The sequence below is a fragment of the Lipotes vexillifer genome, unplaced genomic scaffold (genome assembly GCF_000442215.2).
Source record: "Lipotes vexillifer unplaced genomic scaffold, Lipotes_vexillifer_v1.1 scaffold515, whole genome shotgun sequence".
NCBI classification, from domain to species: Eukaryota; Metazoa; Chordata; class Mammalia; order Artiodactyla; family Lipotidae; genus Lipotes; species Lipotes vexillifer.
Genome location: NW_006772017.1, coordinates 2277088 through 2296233, shown reverse-complemented (window position 1 = coordinate 2296233; position 19146 = coordinate 2277088). Strand labels below are relative to the sequence as shown.

The window sequence follows — 19146 nt, the reverse complement described above, 5'->3', positions numbered from 1 at the left end:
TTTTAACCCCCCCCCCCCATCCAGTCTCGCTTCCTAGTCTCACTCCCTTTCCCTTCCAGTCATTTCTATTCATCTGTACACATGGATTCCCCAGCTGATCCTGCCCCTCTACCTCTGGGCCTGAGCACTTACCTTTTTAGGTAGAGGCTGAGACCCCAAGTACTGAGGAGCCACCTGTCCCAGAGCCTGATATACCAGTGACACTCCCATCCCAATACCAGGAGGTGAGAACAGGGGCCCTGTCTGCAGGCAGAGGCCTTGGAAGGGCAGGGAGGGGAAGGGAAAAACTTGGCAGCTGCCTTGGACTCCAGCTGACCTGCGGCCTGGGGGTTGGTGCAGGCCAGTGCCGAGGATCTGTGTGCACTGTGTGGGGAACACCTCTATATCCTGGAACGCCTCTGTGCCAATGGCCGTTTCTTCCACCGGAGCTGCTTCCGTTGCCATATCTGTGAGGCCACATTATGGCCAAGTGGCTACGGGCAGCACCCAGGAGATGGTGAGTGGGCCTGGGAGGCATTCAGAGGGAGTCTGGGTCTGGCCCTGCTTGGGGGGGCCAGGAGCTTGAAGGTGGAGGGGAACCGGGGTGCTGGGCATGAGGTAGAAACAGGCTGAAGATGACAGTTTCTTCTCCTGAGCTCCGTCTCCTCTGTCCCCTCCAAAGCCCCAAATGTGGGGTTCTGAGAAGCCAGGAGGCTGGTAGAAATTTATCAGCCAATGCAAAGGCCTGTCACCCCCACCTTCCCTGATAAACTGAACATCTGTTCACCGGGCTGCCTACATCTGATGGCTCCTCCCCTCTCCCGCCTTCCCAGGACATTTTTACTGCCTCCAGCACCTGCCCCAGCCAGGCCACAAAGAGGATAGCAGCGACAGAGGCCCTGAGAGTCAGGTAAAAGCTGTGGAAGTGTGGGATGGGGGGTGGGAAAGAGGAAAGGGCTCTCTAAGCCTGAGACTTTGCTGGGGGTAACTGAATGTTCTCCACTAGAGTGTAAACTGCATGATGGCAGGGATCTCTGTACTGTCTTACTTGTGGATGAATCCCAAGTATCTAGAGCACTGCCTCACACTGTTCGGTAGATGGCATAAATGAATGAACGCCAGGGTCCACATCTGTCTCAAGGGGCTGCCTCAACCCACACTGGGCAGGTCACTGACCAGAGCATATGGTGGCTCTTCTAGGACCTTCTCACACACAGTGAGAATAACATGCCATCACGCCCTTCGATCCCCGGGGCCCCCCAGGAGGGGACCAGTCCTGTCCCAAGCCAGCCCACCCGTCGGCTGATCCGCCTCTCCAGCCCAGAACGCCAGCGGTTATCCTCCCTTCATCTCACCCCTGACCCGGAAATGGAGCCTCCACCCAAGCCCCCCCGAAGCTGCTCCGTCTTGGCCCGCCAGGCCCTAGAGGGAAGTTTTGTGGGCTGGGGAATGCCAGTCCAGAGCCCTCAAGGTAGCTGCTGGCCCAGGGTGGGGATGGGAGGGTGGTGTTCGGATTCTTGGACAGGGATGTGGGGAATGGGGAGGGAGGTCCTGCGGATCTCAGCCCATGTCCACTTCTCTGCTCAGTTCTTGTGGCCATGGAGGAGGAGGAAGAAGAGAGTCCCTGCTCCAGTGACGAGGAAGCAGAGGAAGACGTGCCGTTGGACTCAGACACGGAACAGGTGAGTGGGAGGAACCTGGCCACCTATTCTGCCCAAGCCAGCAGGCATCCACTAAACATACCCCGGCCCCTGCCCGGGAGAAACCCACAGCACCCAACCTCTTGAGCCCAAATGACTCTGAATGTCTTCTCACCCAGTCTGACTCTTTCATGTCTCTAGGCCTCCACCTTTTCTATCAGAACTTATCCCACCTCCAGCCCAGGGTCTTTCTGGTCCCTTTCAAATGGAGCTTTCCCAACCCCTATCCACCTGACCCTGTCATAGGTTCTGTGGAACTTGGCTAAGAACTCAGGCACCATGAACAGTTACCCAACGTGGCGTCGGACTCTGCTGCGCCGTGCTAAGGAGGAGGAGATGAAGCGGTTCTGCAAGGCTCAGGTGTGGCCTAGGGGTTCCCGGAGGTTCTAACGGGATCAGAGCTCCTCCGGGACTCTGTTCTTGAGCAATCCGCAGACTCCTGGGCCTTCTGTCTTGTACTCAGGCCATCCAACGGCGACAAAATGAGATCGAGGCTGCCCTGAGGGAGCTGGAGGCCAAGGGCACAGAGCTGGAGCTGGCTTTGAGGAGCCGGAGCAGTGAGTGAAGATGGGGAGGATAAGCGAGCCTAGGACACCTCTGCCTCCTGGCCCTGTGTTCCACCCCCAGCGACCCCCAGACTACCAGGCTGTGGCCCACAGCAGGTTCTGCTCCTCATGCCGTGATTCCTGTGACCCTGCTTAGAAGCCTGACTGGCCCCTCTTCTTCCTTGTCAGGTTCCCCTGAACAGCAAAAGGCACTATGGCTAGAACAGTTGCTACAGCTTGTTCAGAAGAAAAACAGCCTGGTGGCCGAGGAGGCTGAGCTCATGATCACGTAAGGGGTGTCGGAGTTGGGGCGTGGGGGGCGATGGCGTGTAAGCCAGGCCCCACAGCCAGGTCTTCGGTCACCCTAGACACCTGTGCCTTTCCTATCCCTGCCCCCCACAGGGTGCAGGAGCTGAACTTGGAGGAGAAACAGTGGCAGCTGGACCAAGAACTGCGAACCTACATGAACCGGGAAGGTAGGTGGGATGTGGGGAGGGGCTGGTATTTGCACAAGCCTTATGATCTCAGATACTGCCCAGGCAACAGTCTTCTTAGTCTGAGTACCTCTGAGGCTGAACTACCTTCTGAATTGCTTCTTGAACTGCAGGAAGCCAGAGGATGGGGCTCCAGGCCCACATTCCGCGCCTTCAGTTCAATCACAGCTGCACAATTGGGCTTTTACACAAGATTCCTTTAAAAGTGGTGTTGCTGCTAAACAATGCTAGAAAGCCATTAGTGTTGATAAACCAAATTCAGAGTGGGAAACAGCTGGGGTTGTAGAAGTCACACAGGCCGGGATTAGGTTGTGCCTCTCCTGCCGTCCTCCCCGTTCTCTGTTCTCTAAGTAAGTTTCACCTCCTCCCTTCAGAAACCCTGAAGACAGCTGCTGACCGGCAGGCTGAGGACCAGGTCCTGAGGAAGCTAGTGGATGTGGTGAACCAGCGAGATGCCCTCATCCGCTTCCAGGAGGAGCGCAGGCTCAGTGAGCTGGCCTCGGGGCCAGGGCCCCAGGGCTAGAACAGGGTAGGCTGCCTGTCTTCTTCTCTGCAAGGAAGACTGCCTCACCCCAGGACAGTGCCACCCTGTTCATCGGGGCTGCCTGGGAGAGGCCTCACTGTTTACAATAAAAAAGCCTCTGCCGTAAACAGGACTTTGGCTGCCTACAGGGGGGAGGTGGGGGAGTGTGCAGGGAGGGCAGCTGTGTAGGAGCCTGAAGGTCTACACTGTGACAATCACACCGACCCTTGGCCCCAATCACTGCCTCTACAAGGAAAAAGGCAGCGCCACCAAAGTGTCAAGCTTTATTGTTCCTCTGCTTTGTCTCCCTCCTGCTGCCCCAGGAGCCCGGCTGGCTGGGACTCTGGGCCCAGGTCCTGGGCCTCCCTTGCCCTTCCCAGCACATGCTGGAGCTCGGCTCGGGCCCGACACAAGCCCTTGGCCTCCTGCACGTGGAAGAGATAGAATGCACCTGCCCCCAGCACCAGTCCTACACTGGGGGTCCAGAGCAGTACAGCAACTTCCCTGATCTCTCCTCCAGCCGCCAGGGCACACAGCAACGCCAGGAGAAGAAGCCCTAGAACAATCACGTAGCCAGCGATGGTGGCCCACCAGCGACCTTGAGCCATGCCCTGGTCCAGTTCTGTCCAGGCCTCCCTTAGCACACTGATAAGCGGAGACCTCTCTGCTGGTCCTAGAACAAAGCGGGACAGTGGGGAGGGAGAGTGAGGGTCTGAGGGAGGGATGGGGCTGCCCCATGGGGAAGGGCCAAGGAAAAGGATGGGGCTGACTCACCATGGGTAGGGCTGGGGTTGTGCTGGGGGGGGCTGTGTCTCACATACAGAGTAGCCATCAGCGCCTCATGATCAGAGAGGGGGCTGCCACTGTGAGGCTCGTGGCCTGTAGTAGTTCTGAGAGTCTTACAGGAGATGTATAGCCCAGACACCGCCTAGAAAAAGAGCCAGAGAGAAATTTCTGAGAGCGCCTTTCCCAGAGGACCAGTTCCTGGCTATCCCATTCTCCAGCTGCCACTGATAAAGACTAGACTAGTTGGACAAAGAATCAGCATAGGCTGATGAGCCATGAAGAGAGACAGAGGCTGAAGGCACGTTGCAGGGAGAGGCCTGACCTTATAAAGCACATAGTCGATGCGGATACCCAAGGGGAACTGCTCTAGCTCCTGCCGGTTGACGTAGCAGTTCTGCGGTACCATCGTACAGCCTTCTTCAGGGCCCTAGGTAAACAGTGGGCTTGAATGAGGATGCAGGGGGAAGGAGGAGGGAGAGAGGCTGAGGGTGCAGGTGGGAAAATAACCAGGCAGGTCCTCACCTTGAAGTCCCGAGTCTCCAGATAGGCATCCTGCAGTCCCGTCCACTCCTTCAGCAGGCGGCAGCCCAGGTCCTTTGGGTGCAAGTTGAGGTCCCCACACAATAGAACCACATCAGCTTTCTTGGACGTGTGGCTGGGGGAACCAAGATGGTGAGGCAGGAACTCTTCCCTCATCAGCTCTGCCCTAAAACTGGGGCCTTAGCCACCCTCAGTTCCTGGACCCCATCCCACTTCCCCTGTCAAGCCCAGGCTCACACACTGGATGAACTGGGCCAGTTCCCAAGCTTGGGCCACACGATGTGCTAGGTAGATGTCCTTCTGTCGATTGTACTCAGCATGGAGCTGAACAAGATAGAGGAGATAATTGCAGATGAGACTGAGAGTCCCAAGGGCAGGAGTAAATCAAGCTTGCATCTGTCACTTGGCACGCTGATGGTAAAATATGTGTGAACCTTGCCTACTGGCCTTAGGAGATCCTGCTGCCATGCCTCACCCCAAGGCAGCCTGGCTAGAGGAGGAGTCCCATCTCCCTCCCAGGACCAGGCCGCCTGTCCCAGCCTTAAGCATTGCCACCCTCACTCACATGGGTCACGTAGGCGTTGAGCACCAATCCACCCAGACGGAGCACCAGCAGCCCCACGGCCTTCCCACAGAACCAGTCACCGTGGTGGATCTGTAGGCAGGAGGGGGCGGGAACTCAGGGCACTGCTACCCTCTTTCTTGCCCATCCCCTGCAGCCCTAGGAAGGCCAGCTCCTTTACCATGTGTTAGCGGGTGGCGGGGTGGGAAGGGAGGTGGAAGAGGTCAGAGGTCAGGCTCACCATGTAGGGGTAGCCATTGAGGGTGAAGACGTGCTGGGTGAATTCCTGGATTGGGTGTTTGGAGAAGACACAGAGACCACTGCCAATGATGCCACTGAAAAGCCAAGTCCTAGTCAAGAGCCACAAAAGCAGGGAGAGAAATACCCAGCCCCCTTCCCCTCCCTCGTCTCCCAGCACCTATCAGCTACTTTTTCTCCCTCTGCTGCTGGTACCACCCCAGATCAAAGCTCAAAGAGACGGCGTTTACGTGGGCTGACAGAATGGCCTGATGATCAATCTGATGAGCTGAAGAGCTAGACCTTCCTCATTCCACCTTCTCCTGCTGCACACCCAGAAGAGAGGACGCTGGGGCAGAGGGAGGCGGGAGCAGGAAGCACGGGGAAGAGCCAAGGGCCTCCAGCTCCGAGACCAGGCTTCGGGGCCAGTGGGCTTCTCACCTCCTGAAATAATGTGCTGCTGGGTAGGCGGGTAGCAGCTTCTGCCTCAGGAACTGGAAGTCCTGCTCGCTCCACACCTGAGGGGAGGGGTGACGATACCTGCCGGCCGTTTCCCCAGGGCGGGAGCCCCCGCCCGCGCCCCAGCCGCCCCCACTCCCGCCGGGCTTCCACACCAGCTCCGCGCGGCCCCACCTCCTCCAGGAGAGCTAGGTCGAAGCTCTCCCTGTTCAGAAAGTCTCCCAGGCGCTTAATGCGGTCGGCCCGCTGCTTGCTCAGGTAGGGAATGCCCCTGAGGACGAAAAGCGCAGGGGAGGTGACGGCTGGGGCGCTCGGGGCAGCAACGGAGCTGGGGTCAGGTGCGGGGCCCGGAGGTAGGGGTTGCCCCGCACCCCGAGGGTGTAGGGCAGGGGAGCGCCGTGGGCTGGCTGTGAGAAAGGCCTCCTGCCTCTGGCGAGCGGGACGGCGGCCCCAGACCCGGGTCGGCGGGCGCACTCACCAGCAGTTGAGGTTAAAGACCCTCAGTCGCAGGGAGAAGTTGGGCTTCATGGCGGGGACGCTGGGCGGCGCGGGACGGCTCGGCCTCCGCAGCGACGGTCGCGTTGGGGACAGCGGCGGGCGCGCGGCCTTCCCCGCGGGGCACCGCGCACAGGTGGTCGCCCTGCTCCCGCTCTCCAGGGAAGGCCGCGGCCCCGAAGTGTCCGCGCCCGGGGACTGACTCCCGCGTTACCCGGGCAACCGGCCGGCTGGCCCCAACCTGGCTGCGCGGCAACCCGGAAAGGCGATCTGCGGTGAAATCAGGCGCTGACTGGAGGCGACTACCGCGCTGGAGGACCCTGGGCTTGGGGTCCCAGAGGAGGTCCGTGGCGGGGGGCGGCGGCGGCGAACCACGCTGACGCACGCTAGGCGTGGGGTCCCTGTTCCTTTTCTCCGAAGCTCGTCGCTGGTGGCGGCCGCCCACGCGCCCTCTCCAGCCTCTTGACCGCCTTAACAGCAACAGGCACAAAGTTAAGGAAAGGCCCGACCTTCGCCGACCGCCCCGCCCCCGGCCCCCTCCTTCCGGCGAGCGGCGGGGGCGGGGCCGCGGCCGCGCGGTTGCCCTGGCGACGCGCTATGTTTGCGACCCGAGGCGTCCCTTCGCGCAGCCATGGCGAGCAGCTCGCAGATGCCGCCGGAGCAGCCGCTGCAGGTGAAAGTGGTGGGGCTCTTCAAAAGCTCCAGCTTTCAAATTGCGAAGAGCGCCGCTGAGGTAACCGCGAAGAAACCGCAAGGGCGGGAAGGCCCGTCCCGCTTCCGAGTCGTGCGCCTCCTGGTGGCGGGGGTCGAGGTTCAGGGAGGGTAATGTCCCGGCCGGGGTGGGCTGTCTCTGGATGGATCTCTGCGTGCAGAGGGCGAAGGCCGGTCCAGGCGGGAGTTACACTTTGAGAAGGGCTACCTTTAAAGGGAGATCCGAGCGAAGGAATCGTTCAGAACCTTCTGGGGAATAAAGGTGATTCCTACCTCTACGTTAACACACATTTTATCCCACGGTTTTTTTTTTTTTTTTTTTTTGCGGCACGCGGGCCTTCCCACGTTAATTTTTAACTGAAATTATAGATTTTAAATCTTTGTGAAAAAAGTGTTACCATATAACTAGCTGATTTTTTTTACAAACTCCTTTTCCAAGTGATTTTTGAAAACTATTCATTCGGGGAGGGGTTTTGTTGTTTTTCTTTAAAGTTTCTATAGCAGTCACTGCATTCCAGTTGAATTAGGTGCTTATGGGATTTCTTAACAAATGACCCACAAGTGCTTTGGAGACTACAGACATTTCTTTGTAAACATGCAGAACAATGTAAAATGAAAAATACTTTAAGTAACTGGAAGAATTAGGCCAGGTCAGTAATGCCGCAGCATTCCTACAACCCGAATGCAGGAGCAATGCAGAAGTGCATAAAATGTTGAAATGTAAAATTCAGCACTTCTTTGGGGTTTGCTCCAGAAATGCTGTTGTAAGATTATGCCAAGCTTCTCTCCTTCAAAACCCCACTAGTCTCCAGGACAATGCCTTATTCATGTCTGTGTCTCCCAAAGTACCCAGCTGGATACTTGAAACAAAATGTTCCCAAATAGAATTAATCTTAAGAAATTCCTAACTTCTTACCTGCTCCAAGTCCACAGAGTTACAGTCTGAATTTAAATCAAGTCAGGAAATAGTGACTAATTTGTGAAATAGGTAAAGTTTACATCAAGATGAAGAGAACAAGTGATAAGAAGTCTGTGAAAATGATACATGGATCATTAAAAGAAGTAGAAATTATGGACTGTGTTAGCTGGGCTGATAGGATCAGCAAAGTTATATGGCTCAAATTGTATTTAATAAGTGTGAGGGATTTTTTTTTCTCTTGTTTTTCTTAGCTTCTTTTCTGAAGGCACATGTTTTCTCCACACTGTAGAGAAGATGTTGGCATATTTTTTTTTTGTAAAGTCCACATATAAAATTATTAGGGCTTTGGAACCATAGGTTCTCAGTCATGACTACTCAACTCTGTCCTTGTGCAAAAGCAGCCACAGACAGTATGTAAATGAATGGTGGTTTTCCAATAAAACTTTTATTATGGACACTGAAATTGGACTTGCATATAATTTCACAGGACATGAAATGATTCTTCTTGTGATTCTTTTTCAACTGTTTAAAAATCTAAAAATTATTCTTAGTTCTCAAGTCTTACCAAAACAGGGAGTGGTCCAGCTTTGGCCTGCTGGCCACAGTTTGCCATCCCCTGCTGCAGAGGACACTAAGTCAAGCAAACAACGTCTTTATTATATTAATAATTTTAATTTTCACTTAAGTTTTGCCTACTGTAGCTCTATTTGAATATGAAAATATATGAATGTAAATTCAGTTAGTTCTATGTTAATAAAGGATCCTTGAATATGTTTCCAACATGATCACTTGTGAGCAATCCCTGATGCCTAATTAACTGAAAGATTTAGATTTATAAAGAGTATTACATAATGTAGTCCATTCTGGAACAAATTATGAAGAAACCATGATTAAGTATGCTTAATTTGAAAACTATTGGGCTTATTAGTTATTCCAGATGGTCCCTCAGAAACAGCAGTCATCCTGCACGACTGCCTCAGACAGAGCACAGACGCTGGAATTGAGAAAAAGGACACATCAGCTGTTAGTTGGGTACAGACTAAGAAGGAAATGGCCAGATTGCTATTGCCCTCTTCTGCTACCCCTGGTCCCAAGGCAGGGTACACTCACGTCCTGGCTTTCTCCCCCTTGGACTATCCACCCTGGATGAAGCACACCAAGTCAGTGTCCCTTCAGACCACAACAGAAGTGGCCAGATGACACTTTTCCCTTGTTGGTCCATTTACTTCTCAGACTTGCTCAGAAAGGTGATGCCTAACCGTTACTGCCTCAACTGCCTTCCCTTGCTTTAGGAGGAGGCAAAGTGTAACATAACAGGAACCAAAACTTTTTTTTTTTGACAGATGTTGTTAACCAGTAAGAATTTTCTCTGATTCATACAGACAAAACAAAACACATTACGTCAATACATGTCTAGACCAAAACACATTTAATATTTACTTCTTTTTCCTAAGGGGTATAACCACAACAATATCCTTTTGGTCACTCTCCATATGTCAGTCAATTAAAGCAATAACATTTATTTTAGTTAAAAGCATCCATAGAGGGGCTTCCCTGGTGGCGCAGTGGTTGAGAGTCTGCCTGCCGACGCAGGGGACGCAGGTGTGTGCCCCGGTCCGGGAAGATCCCACATGCCGCGGAGCGGCTGGGCCCGTGAGCCATGGCTGCTGAGCCTGCGTGTCCTGAGCCTGTGCTCTGCAATGGGAGAGGCCAAAACAGTGAGAGGCCAAGAGTACAAGCCAGTGACGTTAATTTACATTAATGTTCTCCCTTCTTTGTCTTCTCACTTGTTTCTGGTGTGATACACTTTGGGTGCCCTCACCATGTAAGCTGTTCTGCTTGTATATGTGCTGCCTCTCAAAGTCTCTTAAATATTCTAGGTCAGAAATCCCTGTAGCACTCACTAAGCTCCTTGAATGAAGGAAATTAAAAAAAAAAAAAAAAAAAAAAAGTATCCATAGATCCACTGAGGTTTAGTAAGAGTTTAATTTAGGGAAAAACTGGTCCTAAAAGAACATGGCAGGTCACAAAACTATTGGCATAAACTCACTTGTACATTTGTTTATGCAGCTGCTATGTGTGGATGGTCCACTATGTACCAAATATTGAGGCCAGTGGGAAACTAAGACATAGTCTTTGCCCTCAAGGAGCTTATTCTCTTCAGATGAGAGACCAATTAGTATGGCCTGGGGAGGGACTTACTGGAGGTAAGCACAGGGGCCTCTGGGAGCCGGCAAGGGGCATCTAAGCCAGACTGGCTTGGGTGTATGTTGCATAAAACTTCCTGAAGACCCCATAAAAACTGGGGGGAATGATTTCTACTTTAAAAGAGAACTTACTTACTCTAAAATAATTATTCTATTTTGAAACCTAGAGTCTGAAGAGTAATTATCCATCCAAATTTGAAGACCCTATAATAGTTCCTGTTCAAGAATTTGCATGGGATCAATATCTACAGGAGAAAAAAAGGGTAAAGGATATTTGGGGTGTGGGAAATGAGCCAAGTTTTGCCTGATTTATTTACATATGCATTGGTTTGGAAAAACTGAAGCAGTAATTTTGATATAGCTAGATTTTATTTCTCTTAATTATGTACTTTTCCTAAATTATTTCAGTCATTTTACCAAGCTGATTTTAAGAAAGAGTCAAACATTTACAGAATTTTCTTTTGGAAAGCATGTGATAAAGGTAAGTTTTAAACTCTCAGTGCTGCTATTTACTCCTGCCAATGGCGACCCCTCTTTCCCAGCATATCACTTACTCATACTTCCTGTGACACCCGGGCACTCAGGTTACTGTGGCCTGGCACTCTTTTTGGCCCTAACTCTGGAAGGTTTCAGTGGTGTCCAGCACAGATATAGCAGGAGAGCATGTAGGGTTGCCTAGGGGAGCTCTGATGGTAGGCGCCAACTTCCCACAGGGTAGCCGTGTCCTAATAGAAGCTTCCTTCTCTGCATTCTCCCCCCTAACAATACCCTTGGAGAACTCCAGACCCTAAGGCTGGCAGAGCTTATCCAGGGATGGCAGATTGGTTTCCTCTTGGGTGCCATCCCTGATTAACTGGTAGTGCTGCCTGGAACATGTGGCATCCTGGCTCAGATACAGCTCACGTTGGGGGGCAGACTAGAATGGGTACGCCTCCTGCTTGTCACCCTTGGCCTAGTCCTCTGGAGAGGCCCAGTCCTGGCTTCCCTGCCCAACCCCATCTCTCAGTGGCTGAGGAGATCCCATTTCCCCTGACCAGAGCAGTTTTGATTGTCCTGTGCTAGACTGCACAAGGATGTCTTGTGATTTATCATGCACATGGTGCTGCTCTACTTCACTCTCTGCTCAGTCACATGAACGGTGCAAAACTGAGTCAGGAATACCATATGTTAAGTCTCATACCATTTTCACAGCCACAGTACATTTTCATTATATAATTCAAACAGAACCATAACAAACACTTACCTATGGTGCTTATTATATGCCAGGCACTATTCTAATGACTTCTATAAATATTAACTCTAATCATTACAACAGCTAGGGTGACCAGTGGTCCTGGTTTGCCTGGATCTGAGGGGTTTGCTGGAATGCACGAATTTCAGTGCTAAAGCTGGGATGGTCCTAGGCAAATCGAGACAGTTGGGCACCCTAACGTAAAACAATGTGTTTTTCTTAAATTTTATCACCAAACTTCCTAAACTGCCTATCGTACTGTGCTCTCCACCTACAGGAGAGCCATGATTTCATGCTTCGTGGTTTGCACCCATTCCTCTTCCGTATTCCCACCATACTCTGAAACACTGCTGTGGATTCTATTCTGCAGTTTCTGACCCTTGTCAGCCTGAGTTGCTAACCTTGAGCTGTTTTGTGTTCTCTTCCTTCTGCTTTTCTCATGGGGCCTGAATGAGGCTTCCTAGGTCATCAGTGCTGCTTCTTCCCACATATCGTTAACTCCTGTCTTTCCTTTCTTCCCCCGCCCCCCCATCTCCTGGATACTCGCCACCTTAACCTCTTCTTCCTCTTCAGGCCAGCTTTTTTTTTTTTTTTTTTAACATCTTTATTGGAGTATAATTGCTTTACAATGGTATGTTAGTTTCTGCTTTATAACAAAGTGAATCAGTTATACATATACATATGTTCCCATATCTCTTCCCTCTTGCGTCTCCCTCCCTCCCACTCTCCCTATCCCACCCCTCCAGGTGGTCGCAAAGCACCGAGCTGATCTCCCTGTGCTATGCAGCTGCTTCCCACTAGCTATCTATTTTACATTTGGTAGTGTATATATGTCCATGCCTCTCTCTCACTTTGTCACAGCTTACCCTTCCCCCTCCCCATATCCTCAAGTCCATTCTCTAGTAGGTCTGTGTCTTTATTCCTGTCTTAGGCCAGCTTTTTGTTCTCCTTTCACATAAGCATTGTCTTATGTTATACATAGTGCTTCTTAGCACATTTCAGGTTAGTTTGCACTGGCCTCAGTGCTTCAGTATAATGTAAAGCCAACCATGAGGGATGGCTTCAGAGCCTTTGGGAAGGCCCTTTTTCCCCCTCCAAAGAAAGGCAACATCATACCTTTTAGTGCTGGAAAGCCCTAGAAAACATCGTGTCCAGCCTGCTGTCTTGAGGCAGGCGATGAGGGCTCCTAATGTATAGAAGACACCCAGACAAGGCACGTAATTTTCAGCCTCCGAATAAAGTGTACCTGCTACTGCATTTCTCCTACCAGGCTAGCTAATATATCCACAATTAAACTTTCCCTCCCCTTTTTAAAGTTTTGTGTCCTGTAAAATCTGAGAACCCTGATGAATTTCAACATTCCAGGGAGTACTGACCCATAGGCTCAGCGATTGACAGTTCAGCATGAACAAGTTTAGGACGTGAGGAATCTGAAGCGAGCTCCTCCTGAGAGAAGAGTGGGGAATGGAGCACGCTGGCAGCTGAAGGCAAACCGTTCCCCAAATCGGCGTTTCTCCAAGTGCGGTCTCCAGACCAGCCACAGCAGCAGCGTCCCATGGGATGTTGTTAGAAATGCAGATTCTCAGGCCCAACCCCAGAATAAGAAACTTGGGGTGGGGCTCAGGAAACTGTAATTCTGACTGCCCACTAAAATTGGAGAACAGCTGTCCCAGATGATGCATGGCTTTGCCAGGACTGGCACCGGGTAATAATAAACCAGATCTACTAAGAGGCCACATTACTCAGTGGCCACACACTGAGGTTTAGGAGGTTGGCTGGCAGTGCTGTATGGATAAAAACACCAATGCACTTCATTCTTAGGGGCTTAGGGCTTAAAAGTGTTAAGGAGGGACTTCCCTGGTGGTCCAGTGGTTAAGACTCCACACTTCCACTGCAGGGGGCGCAGGTTTGATCCCTGGTCAGGGAACTAAGATCCCACATGATATGCAGCCAAAAAATAAATAAATAAATTACTTGAGTTAAAAAAAAAAAATTGTTATGGAAGGTGAGTTCTCTTCATCACGGCCCCTGGTGTGCCCCGCAAACTGCTGCTGGCCCTCAGGAGGCATTTCCTCACCTGGTCTGTTTTCCCTCCACCAAAACAGCATTCTTTCCATCCTTCCCATTGAAAACCATGTCTTATTTAGGACCCCTAACCAACTATGCCTACAGTAAAATGTGCTTCAGAAATGAAGCTAAAAGATTGCATTTTGTTTTCAAATTAATATAACAAGTATGCTATGCACACAGACTTTTATTACCAGATTACCATCTATTTTCTAAGATCGTACCATTTTAAAGATCACTGTTAGGTCATTCTTTGATTTCAACACCGTCAGAGTCTTGAAAATGTTCTTAAATTCCCTTTGAGAGCAAAATTCTGAAAGATGGCAAAAAATATATTTTTTAAAGATTCAGTCCTAGGGTTGATTCAAGCTCTGGCTTGTGGGTTTAGCTAAGTCCCCCGCCTCATTCCTACCCCCACCCCCCACTATGTTTTTTTGGTCCTTTTCCTTTACAGGAACTTAAGAATGAAATCTGGGAATATTCTTCCTATGTGATGTGTTTTATTAATGATCAGCTCCTGGGTGATGCACTTGATCTTCAGAAATGGGCCCACAAAGTGTGGGATATAGTTGATTTTAAGCCTCCTGCACTTTATGAAGCACTTACTATGGACTATTCTGCGAAATTCTTAAGAGACACGAAGGCAAGTTGCACTAATTTTTTAAAGGAAAATAGTGGAATCTTTGAGCATTTACATTGATTGACCATTAATTACTGATAACCTAGCAAAGGGAATATAAAAGAGTAAGAGACTAGGTTAAGTTCTCAATGACCTTATGATCCAGTTGCAAAGGATTCATGGCAGGGTTTGGCTTGGTGGTGTGTAAAGCAAGCCTATCTCACAGCAGGCAGATGGCACCGGGAGAAGATCATCCCTGTTCAAACATTTCTACTCCCCGCTAGAACCTTATATGCATTAATTGTCATCTGTTTAAAAATATTAAGACCTTCCCCCTCAGAGAAGGTCAAGCCTATCCTTCATTCACCTTTAGCATGAAATATTTTAATTAATACTTTCTAACACCTAAGTGACAGCTACTGCACTAGAGAATGGCAAGTTTGTGAAGGTGACGTTTTAAAGCATGACACATAGTTGGCAAGAGCAGGACTAGACAAGCTATGGCATTGGGGAGGTTTCCAATGGCAGAGGACAGTTAGGAAGTGTGAGGTCCAGAGAGCAAGAGACAGCCATCAGGGTGGAATGGCAATAGAGGTAAAAGTATGTCATTTTGCTCAGAAACCTCGTAGCCAACAGCTACCACATGCTGAAAATTATTTCACGCCCATGGTGGCCTGTGCCTACATAAAGACCCAGTACTAGGATCTGAGTTGTGCAAAGACAAAGACCTTGTCTCGTTCACCCTTGTTCAACCACTGCCTTGAACAGAATCTGAAACATTGGAGGTGCTCAGTGAATATTTTGTTGAATAAACAATGCACTTGGAAAATGCTTGAAACTCTAGGGTGTGGGGAGGAAGTTAACATTCATAGCAGTTCATTCCCAAAGGGTCAGGAGTCTAGAAGTACACGGTGTACTCTGGGAATGGCAGGGGACAGCAGGGAGGCCAGAATTAGTGGGAAACGACACTGGGAAAATGAGAATCAGTCAGGATTCTTGGTGCCAACAGTACCAAGCTGTTCTCACTAACTTGAGGAGAAAAAGTATGTATTAAAAAGATGTTGGGGGGGCTTCCCTGGTGGCGCAGTGGTTGGGAGTCCGCCTGCCGATGCAGGGGACATGGGTTCGTGCCCCAGTCCGGGAAAATGCCACATGCCGCGCAGCAGCCAGGCCTGTGAGCCATGGCCGCTGAGCCTGCGCGTCCGGAGCCTGTGCTCCACAACAGGAGAGGCCACAACAGTGAGAGGCCCACATACTGAAGGAAAAAAAAAAAAAAAAAAAAAAAGGGATGTTGGTAACCTCACAATTGACAGGAAAGCTGGAGAACCAGCTTTGGAAAGCAGGCAGGAACCAAGGGAGACCTGGCAGCAGGAAAACATGGCCAGAGTCACACCCCAGGAATGTGCAGCCAGGATGCTGCCATGGGTGCCCAATGGCCCTAATGCTGCCTTCACCGAGCATAACTTCTCAGCTCTCCTTGGGTCTTCGTCACTTCCTATACATCTAAGGCCCTGGGCAGGAGCACCTGACTAGTCAAGCCCAGGTTATATGCCCACACCCTGGCTCACACATAGCGGGGAAAGAGAGGAGGTTCTCCAGAGGCTGGTGCAACCTTGTGAGGAGTTTCTCAAATAGGAAAGGTGCTTAGATGTTTAACAAAAACAAACCCCCAAACCAGATACACTAGAGAAAAGCTGAACTTACTGTCCACTCTTAACCAGTTAGTTAGATTTCATCCAGAAGGAAGCAAGCCAACAGAACTTTTCATCAAGAGTATGACATCATCTTCTTTTGTGTTTCGGAAAAAATTTTAGGGCTGTGACCAAACAGGGTACAGCGGGGAAAGCATGGTGGCAGGGTGACCATTTGGAAATCTGCTACAGTAGTGTGAGCTAGAAATAATGACAGCCTGAATTAATTAGTGGCAGTAAGGAGAGAGGACCCAGATTCCGGAGAAAATCCTTGGATTTTTTGCACAGAGGCTAGATTTTTCGTGCTGAGTAAAACCCAGGGACTTGTTTACTTCTGGTTTGGAATGATATAGCAGACAATTAGGTTTGGCTGCTAGGTGACATTATCTTGTGTCACAGTCACTTGCTCTCTTTTCATTAGAATATTTAGAATTATCTGCTCTTGACAACCACATAAAGATAATATATTGATGCCCAGGGAAGTTTAATGATGTCTGAATGGACTCACTCACTTCTGAAATCAATTATGACTTGCAATATGTCCTTTTTCCTCCTAAACCTATGAAGTTTACTAAATTATGCCTCTTATTCTAAAGTTATAATATTCTTTTATAATTAACTTGTAGTACAGAAGCTTAGAGGCACAAACAATTAATTATAATAAGTATGGATGTAATACTTCATTCCTGGATGCCAGATATTACAATACTATTTCAGTCTTTTAATTAAAAAAAAAGCTTAGAGCGACATAAAATAATGATAGTGATACAACTAAAAGTGATTTCATTTATGCCTCCTAGATTCTTAAGAAATAGGGCAGGGCAAATGATGTACTTGTTAAATCAGGCAGCATTTTTATATATGAGAATGGTGACTAAGAGGTGAAATGTATTCCATTAGATGTGTTCTGCTCCCTAAATGAATGCTACTGTGATGGACAACAGTGTTTTCACTTTGGATGCCTCTTTGTAGGGCTAGACAAGGGCTCACAAATGTTAGTTGTCTCTACCAGAAAGTATGTCAATTGAAAACAAGAGCTGGGGGCATCTGGGAGTATGAGGTCATGAATGAAATAACTCAAAAGCACAGCATCCTCTCTTTCCTACCCCTGGTATGGTACCTCCTTTTCATATAGTGGCCTTATTTTCCTGCTCAGAAAGACTGTGGGCTGGCTCTGCTCAGCTAATCTGTGCAGTCTCTGAAAATCCAGAACACACAATAACCCAATCCATGGGCTCATGTTGGACCTCTTCCCAGAATTACTCAGGAAAGAAAAGAATTCCCAGTCTGCTGCTTTTTCCAGAGGGAATGACCAGTGTTCCTTTCCACACCCAGTTTGTGATGCAGTGGATATATAGGCCATGTGCTGTCAGTCTTGTGTGATAGGTTAATGTGATTCAGAGCTTTACCACTTAAGGGTTTTAAAAAGCATGTTATTTAGGTAGTAAAATTTTGGTATAATGAAACAAACATCCTTAAGTCATTCTTTGAATTTTGCTGTTACATTATCTACTGTTAATGCTGTCAATCATCTTATCACTGAAAACATTATTCTATTATATTTTTGGTCATTTCTAAAACTTTCTGCTAAAACACTGACCTGCATTACCTTCTTCTCTCTAATTTTAATAGCATGATTTTGTGTTCTTGGACATTTCTATTGATTTTTATCCAATCGGAAGATTGATTTTTGAGGTAAGAGGTTTTTGGTTGTTGTTTTTTAATAAGTTGGGGGGAGTGACAATCTCTGTCAAAATGTTAAGTTTTTAATCTATGAAACCTTTTCTCTTTATTTTTAGCTATATTGTGATACATGTCCCAAAACATGTAAAAATTTTCAGATCCTGTGCACAGGAAAAGCAGGGTTTTCCCAAAGTGGCATTAGGCTACATTACACAGGTTCCATTTTTCATCGAGTGGTACGGAATGGCTGGATACAAGGAGGAGGTGAGTTTAAAAGCTTAAATACAAATTAGTTGCAACATTAAATCAAAATGTCCAAACTTTTATCTGCCTTTGTGAAATTCATATAGAATTAGATATATTTAATATTAGATGTTATATATATATTTAAAGGATGTTTTATATGGCCAAATGATGAATTAAGATATTCATACTCTTTTTAAAAATTCCCTAATTATTAAAATAAACAAATCTAAAGTGTGTTACCAGGAATATTCCAGGTTAAAAAGTAATACAAGCAAGTAGGATAGAGCAGAAGCAAGAAGAACTACAATCCTGCAGCCTGTGAAACGAAAACCACATTCACAAAAAGATAGACAAAATGAAAAGGCAGAGGAGCATGTACCAGATGAAGGAACAAGATAAAACCCCAGAAAAACAACCAAATGAAGTGGAGATAGGCAACCTTCCAGAAAAAGAATTCAGAATAATGATAGTGAAGATGATCCAGGACCTCAGAAAAAGAATGGAGGCAAAGATCGAGAAGGTGAAAGAAATGTTTAACAAAGACCTGTCCTAGAAGAATTAAAGAACAAACAAACAGAGATGAACAATACAGTAACTGAAGTGAAAAATACACTAGAAGGAATCAGTAGCAGAATAACTGAGGCAGAAGAACGGGTAAGTGACCTGGAAGACAGAATGGTGGAATTCACTGCCATGAAACAGAATAAAGAAAAAAGAATGAAAAGAAATGAAGACCAAGAGACCTCTGAGACAACATTAAACGCAACAACATTCACATTATAGGGGGTCCGAGAAGGAGAAGAGAGAGAGAAAGGACCTGAGAAAATATGTGAAGAGATTATAGTCGAAAACTTCACTAACATGGGAAAGGAAATAGCTACCCAAGTCCAGGAAGTACAGAGAGTCCCAGGTAGAATAAACCCAAAGAGAAACATGCCGAGACACACAGTAATCAAATTGACAAAAATTAAAGACAAAGAAAAATGATTAAATGCAACAAGGGAAAAACGACAACATACAAGGGAACTCCCATAAGGTTAACAGCTGATTTCTCAGCAGAAACTCTACGAACCAGAAGGGAGTGGCATGATATATTTAAAGTGATGAAAGGGAAGAACCTACAACAAGATTATTCTACATAGCAAAGATCTCATTCAGATTTGATGGAGAAATCAAAAGCTTTACAGACAAGCAAAAGTTAAGAGAATTCAGCACCACCAAACCGGCTCTACAACAAATGCTAAAGGAACTTCTCTAAGTAGGAAACACAAGAGAAGAAAAGGACGTATAAAAACAAACCCAAAACAATGAAGAAAACAGTAATAGGAACATACATATTGATAATTACCTTAAATGTGAATGGATTAAATGCTCCAACAAAAAGACACAGGCGGGCTTCCCTGGTGGTGCAGTGGTTGAGAGTCCGCCTGCCGATGCAGGGGACATGGGTTC

General features: G+C 48.3%; 3 protein-coding genes across 4 annotated transcripts in view; 2 read left to right on the top strand and 1 right to left on the bottom strand.

Annotated features, from left to right (window-relative positions):
- The window catches only part of MICAL1 (microtubule associated monooxygenase, calponin and LIM domain containing 1), a 9701-nt gene extending 6337 nt beyond the window's left edge, over positions 1–3364 (top strand). For both annotated transcript variants that reach the window (XM_007447272.1, XM_007447271.1), the window contains 10 exons: positions 141–224; positions 340–496; positions 813–889; positions 1180–1450; positions 1567–1661; positions 1926–2039; positions 2143–2236; positions 2414–2513; positions 2627–2700; positions 3093–3364. In XM_007447272.1, coding sequence (XP_007447334.1) covers positions 141–224; positions 340–496; positions 813–889; positions 1180–1450; positions 1567–1661; positions 1926–2039; positions 2143–2236; positions 2414–2513; positions 2627–2700; positions 3093–3241 — 1215 coding nt within the window. In that variant the 3' untranslated portion in view covers positions 3242–3364. The remainder of the gene's footprint in view (positions 1–140; positions 225–339; positions 497–812; positions 890–1179; positions 1451–1566; positions 1662–1925; positions 2040–2142; positions 2237–2413; positions 2514–2626; positions 2701–3092) is intronic.
- Positions 3365–3512: 148 nt separating this feature from the next.
- Positions 3513–6508, bottom strand: SMPD2 (sphingomyelin phosphodiesterase 2). Its single transcript, XM_007447270.1, has 10 exons — positions 6304–6508; positions 6000–6096; positions 5808–5884; positions 5371–5464; positions 5133–5222; positions 4809–4891; positions 4550–4682; positions 4350–4454; positions 4016–4169; positions 3513–3914 (listed from the first exon to the last, which is right to left on the bottom strand). The coding sequence occupies exons 1-10, from the start codon at positions 6351–6353 to the stop codon at positions 3526–3528; spliced, it is 1272 nt and encodes a 423-aa protein (XP_007447332.1). The 5' UTR covers positions 6354–6508; the 3' UTR covers positions 3513–3525.
- A 417-nt stretch (positions 6509–6925) lies between these two features.
- Positions 6926–19146, top strand: part of PPIL6 (peptidylprolyl isomerase like 6) — a 35162-nt gene continuing 22941 nt past the window's right edge. Inside the window, exons 1-5 of the mRNA XM_007447269.1 lie at positions 6926–7053; positions 10325–10420; positions 13910–14098; positions 17398–17460; positions 17565–17712. Coding sequence (XP_007447331.1) covers positions 6952–7053; positions 10325–10420; positions 13910–14098; positions 17398–17460; positions 17565–17712 — 598 coding nt within the window. The 5' untranslated portion in view covers positions 6926–6951. The remainder of the gene's footprint in view (positions 7054–10324; positions 10421–13909; positions 14099–17397; positions 17461–17564; positions 17713–19146) is intronic.

What these genes read in the sequence shown, in the direction of transcription:
- SMPD2 (XM_007447270.1), bottom strand. Translation starts at nt 6,353, where the DNA reads ATGAAGCCCAACTTCTCCCTGCGACTGAGGGTCTTTAACCTCAACTGC. An exon ending in GTCTTTAACCTCAACTGCTG is followed by an intron (nt 6,097 to 6,303) that starts GTGAGTGCGCCC and finishes TTTCGTCCTCAG; the next exon opens with GGGCATTCCCTACCTGAGCA. An exon ending in TCAATGGCTACCCCTACATG is followed by an intron (nt 5,223 to 5,370) that starts GTGAGCCTGACC and finishes TCCTGCCTACAG; the next exon opens with ATCCACCACGGTGACTGGTT.